This window comes from Mastigoproctus giganteus, chromosome 2 (genome assembly GCF_048544385.1).
Source record: "Mastigoproctus giganteus isolate SK-2022 chromosome 2, ASM4854438v1, whole genome shotgun sequence".
NCBI lineage: Eukaryota > Metazoa > Arthropoda > Arachnida > Uropygi > Thelyphonidae > Mastigoproctus > Mastigoproctus giganteus.
In genome coordinates, this window is record NC_143576.1 from 140200476 (window position 1) to 140206128 (window position 5653).

The following is a 5653-nucleotide window of genomic DNA, read 5'->3' on the forward strand; positions in this document are numbered from 1 at the left end:
ATATCATCCCAATCTATGAAGGTTTGGTGATGCTTCTTGGTCTTTCTGACTGTAATTAATGGTTTTCTGCCTTTATTGGAATGAACATGCGCTTTAGTGTACACTTTCAACAGTTTAATCTCTCTCAGCTATCAGGCGAATTTGCATATCTGCTACGCGATAGCCTACTATTGCACCTTTGGTGAAAGAATTGGCCCTTTTCTCGTCCTGTTCTACCTGTCGTTGAGTATTCATGCCTTTTACATCTTACTTTTAACTAGTATTGATATCTACGTATCATGTTACCTCTGGAATTAGCCATTATTTCCCAGTGATGTCCAGTCTCAATCCATTTGGAGGATAGTGTATGTCCAAAACACTTATAGCTACTATATTTATTGTTCCTATTAATCTAAAAGATCATTTAACATTGTTTGGAGCCAATCTGGGAACTGAAATGCTACAAAGCGATTTGCAGTGCTTTGAGTATATTAATTATATTGATTATGATTTCAGTGGGTTAGGTAAGATTCGTCTGGGCATAATTGAATGATTTTTCATAAGCTAATAATTTTACATAAATTTTATGATATGAGTACGATAGAAATAACGAATGATTTGCTATAATGGAAATAGTCGATTATGACCTCTCGATTATGCTCATCATATTACGCAGCGTTTATCATATAACGTTTATAATAACTCAGACATAACAAATTAAAATATACAGTACACTATTATATGAATAGAGGATAATATTTTTGTAGTCTTCAGTCTTAGTGAAAAATTAGTGACGTTGCTATGCAAAAAGCTACGCGTTTGACCGGAAGAATCTCATAAACTCTCTCTCTCTCTCTCTCTCTCTCTCTCTCTCGGAATTATAAATAGTCAGTCTGACTAAAAAATGTAAACAAATGCTAGTAAAGTTTTCAGTAAAAACCCTTTTGCTTTTAAAATCTAATCTCATTGTTTTTCCAACTGCCTCTTATATCAAAAAAGTCTCAAACATCATTGGATTGTACGAGGAACAGAGTATGAAAGTACATATTTGGTTAATATAATTTTCTTATGAAAAAAGCAATCCGTGGAACATACCGGTAAGGGGAGTCATTGTCATTGTCAGAAGAATGCCTGTTATAAATCCTCTAATTCCCATGGCAGTGAATTGATGTTGCGGCAACAGGTAGTGAGCAATTAGTGGAGTAAACATAATCACTAGTGATCCATTTAAAAGGGAGTACACAAACAACAGGGCAATGAGCATCCCGAATCCATTAGACAGAGGAAGAACGGCAGTGGAAATACCATAAAGCACCAAATTGATAACTACGAAGTTCTTTTTAGACAGAAATCCACTGTCAGTGATCCATCCTAGACATACGTGGCCAACTAAATCTACTCCAGCAGCAAAGGAAATAATGAATGCTGATCTGGACTGGGGAATTCCTCTGTCCGCTGCAAAATCAAGAATCACGGTGTTTACGCAATCGTGTGATAATGTCCACAATGCCTCGGTGAGAAGAATCGCTAAATACAATGGATCTGACAGCAGAATCCGAACGTCCAGTAGATATTTTTTGGTATAATTTAAACAATTGTTTCTTAAGGTGGATGCAGCACTTCCTGGTTTTCGCTTTCTATATTGGCAATCGAATGCAACAATAGAATTCTCTGAAGGCCTCGAAGAATTCTTTAATTCTTTGGATGGAAAAGAATCTCCTTCACCGCTGCTGTTTCCAAATTCAATGGCACAATTGTTTCGATGAAAATTTGTATTCTCCTTGCGCGGTATGTTCGATACTGCAATTTTTGTCTCAATCTGATCATTACGTGAAGAACTACTTTCCGACTGTACGTGGGGCACTGCCATCTGCTTTGTGACCCATGAGGGAGTGTACAGCAATAATGCAAGAGGGAGAGCATTAATTGCTGTTGCAGAGATAATTAAGAAAGTTCCCCTTATTCCAAAATTTATAAGCAGAAAGTCGATCAGAAAGGACATTACCAAGGCTCCAATGCCCATTCCCGAATACAGCATTCCAGAAGCAATTGTTCGATAGCGTACAAAGTACATATTAAGAAGAACCCTCATGGGAATAATGCACAATTCCTGCCCGATTCCGGTGGAAAAAACAGACACACTTCACATATTATTTTATTAACTGATAGACATATCTTAACAACAATTATCGAAAAAATAGACTTTTGTTTTAGAAGACAGCAAGCCCAATATGCAAATACGATAGGTAATTAAGGTACAGTTTAATAAAGGTAATATTACAGAATATTACGAATGTGTGTGTTAAGCCCAAAACACTGTCTATGAGGTGTCAGTATAGTCTATCTGTGAACTGAGTGATTCTGCAGTTAATTTGCCTGTTTGCGGGACTCAAAAAACCCCGAATTTCCGGAAGAAAACACCATGAAGCCTGAGACCGACTAACTCAGCCGCGTTGTGAAAAAAACGATAAAAATTCCTCTGAACTTTTCCACCTGGTGTGGGGAGTTCGGTGATTATACCCCCTGTGCTACACCCGCGAGGGCACTTCTGCAAATATAGCAAATTACTGGTAAAAAATTGTATTTTAAAAATATTTTTAAAACAGCCGAAATAGTACACAGTTTATTGAAGTATATTAATATGTAATTTCATAATAAAATATTAATACTTCAGTGCATGACGGTAGATTTTGGCACATGCATATACGGTGGGTTGATGTTTGTGCGTATTTTTTGCTGTGTTGTGAGATTCAAATCAATACCGTACGTGAAAGTTTTGATGGCTATCAAAAAACAAATGCTTTTTAATGAGAACAAAAAATCTTAAGCATTTCGATTTTTGTTTTTTCACAAAATTTATTTGCGAATTATTGAGGTTACTGGATGGGAGTCCGTTATAACTAATTTGTGTGCAATAGTATAGGGCTCATACAAATTATTATAAATAGCATATATCTAATTATACAGTACATTGAATCTGTTTTCAATAGGCAGGATCTGTCTCTTTAATCTGTAGTTGAGGCCACTTTTGATAACTTCTAAATCTAGTGGCAGTGCACCAGCCAGTACCTGCAATACAGGGATACTGACTGTTCGGTATTCCCTCATAACTGTTAATAAAACAACTCGCAAAATGGATCCTGTTTGTCTGTGTTTTTAATAAGAAGCACTTTATTGAACCAGACTCCAGCTCCGTAAGTAATGAGAAGTAGTTTTCCTTTTGAAATCCCAATCTGTTCGACTAATTCTGGCTATCATGCCTGCATAGCTTCTCACTTTCCGATCAGTATGTGTGAGGTGAAGATAAAATGTTAGTTTGTCATCAAAAATTACACCAAGGTATATAAGTTTCGTTGCCAGTGCTATAGTTTGCCCTGTGATTTTAACCTGTGGTAGTCTTCTAATGTCTAATTTTCCTTTTAGTAATATGGGATTGGTTTCGCTGTTCGAGGTAACCAATTTTTGGACGTTGGCCCAGTTCTGTGAAATATTCTGGGAACGGTTGGCTTGATCTTCTAGGGCTGTTGGATGGAATTGTTACTTCTATCCTGCAGTGGATTTTCAATACACTGCAGGATAGAAGTAACAATTCCATTTGAGGTGGCTTCCAACCTGCAGTGGATTTTCAATCCACTGCAGGTTGGAAGCCACCTCAAACGATTTATGTTGAGGGAAATCTGCCACGCTGGTAGCAGATTATGGTCCAGATCGACCGTATTTAACAGTCAGGGGCTTGAACCCCGGTCTACTCAAAGAGCGTGTGCTATTTCACTTCTGCCCCTAACCACTCGGCTAGGGAGGCCTTATCAACATATCGGTGTTCAATACCAGCAATCCCCAGAAAAACTAGGATGAAAAGATCAGGAAGTACATAGACCTTAGAAAATCAAAGTTATGTAACATATGGAACACGTAATGGCCATCCCGATCACCGTGTCAACCACCGATATGGTGCCAAAGAGCTTCCATAAGACCATAGCAGCAATAGTCTTCCCAGGAAACACCTACAAGAATTCCAGAAATCCGCAATACCTGTAGGATAGTCAGAGAGTTCCTCGACCAATGATAATAACAGGACATAACAACCACTCCACGCACCTGGTACCCGTCGCGAGATGGAAAAAAACCATAAGAAGAAGAAAATGATAATAATTATAATGATAAAGAAGGGGGATATCTAATATAAAAAGGTCGATCTTTCAACTCTCTTAGTTTACAAACTGTGACATTTTTCAAACCCAAACTGTAACATTTGATACGCAGGAAAAAAACATCTTAATAAAAATCTTAATACATACAATAAAATCCCGATTACCTACGGACCCAGTTAATCACTTCGTATCTTGTGGCGCTTCTTAGCTGCATGGAAAAGCAATAAGACGCAATGTCGCTTCGAAATTTACGTAGTACCACAGGAAGGCTAAGCAAATTGATTATTATTCCTTTTTCAAAAAAAACAGTGTGTACGCATTAAATTTTATGTCAAATTTTCTATTTACTAAGGTGATATCTTCCCCCTCACGCCTTTTTTTTTCTTTCTTTATTAACATGGTACGAACAGTTGCCATAGTAATTAGAGGTTTAGTACGTTGCGATATCATTGCAATTACACCGCGGTTTTTTCTATGAAACTTCAACGCCTCAGAGCCTTAGTCAGTGCATAAGCAAAGGCAGTGTTTTCAATACTTCCATTACTTACGCGTACATGCAAAACAATATTTGACATCTACATTTTCCCAAGTAAAGTATTTAGACATCATTCGACCTTGATATAATAGTATATATTCTTTAATTTTGAATTAAGATAGCCTTAATTTAAAAAAAAATAAACTTTACGGAACGTGATAATAAAATCTACACTGTTCATCTGACTAGTTTCAGAAAGACACGAAAAAAAAAAAACTAAAGCAACGAACTAGTTCCAATAAACAAAATTCTGATCCTTTTTTCACTAAGCGTTTTTTCGTTTTTCTGTTAATTCTGTACAAATCGAGTTGGCAATTGAAAGAAAATTAAATGCATTCGCGTAAGAGCTTTTTTCTGGAAGTTAGAATCTTCCTTCAATTTCTTAAATTTTAAACAGGTTGGAAATTAAGTTTATTTCCTTCTTCTTGCTGAGATCCTAAGTCTTGTATTTCTTTTATTATTCCGATGGGAAGTAGTTTTGTTTAGATTGAAACACCCAACATTCCTTTTCTAACAGGCAAAACGTTCCAGACACAATGGAATGTCTGCACAGTATCACTCTGTAGACATCCAATTGCGTTTGGAACGTTTAATTATTCATTGGCCACATGTTTTATACTGATTAATTTTACATGCGAAAACTTCAATAATCTTCGAATAAATACTTTCGCTTAAAAAAAAGGGAAAAGTCGCCTTTCAGATTTCCCTGTAGTGGTTTAATTCTATAAAATTGTCTTCGTTTCTTTTTTCTCCTATTAATACATCAGCAAAAGAAAGAAAGTTTTCGCCTCGGCTTCTAATTTCCACCCTCTTTATGCCATTTCAATTTTTCCACGATTAATTTTAACGAATTAAATTAATACTTTTAATTTAATTCTTTGACCCCCTTAACACCATTTTAATTTTTCCATACTTCCATGATGTGGCAATGCATTACACTTTATTGATAAATACAAAATGAGTCAGAGCCAAAAAAAAAAAAAAAGAT

The 5653-nt window shown here is 36.2% G+C and overlaps 1 protein-coding gene across 1 annotated transcript; it reads right to left on the bottom strand.

The window, feature by feature from the left end:
* Window positions 1–1045: 1045 nt before the first annotated feature.
* On the bottom strand, window positions 1046–2053 carry LOC150089614 (uncharacterized). The gene has a single exon (XM_090390048.1). The coding sequence runs from the start codon at window positions 2051–2053 to the stop codon at window positions 1046–1048; it is 1008 nt and encodes a 335-aa protein (XP_090246174.1).
* Window positions 2054–5653: the final 3600 nt, after the last annotated feature.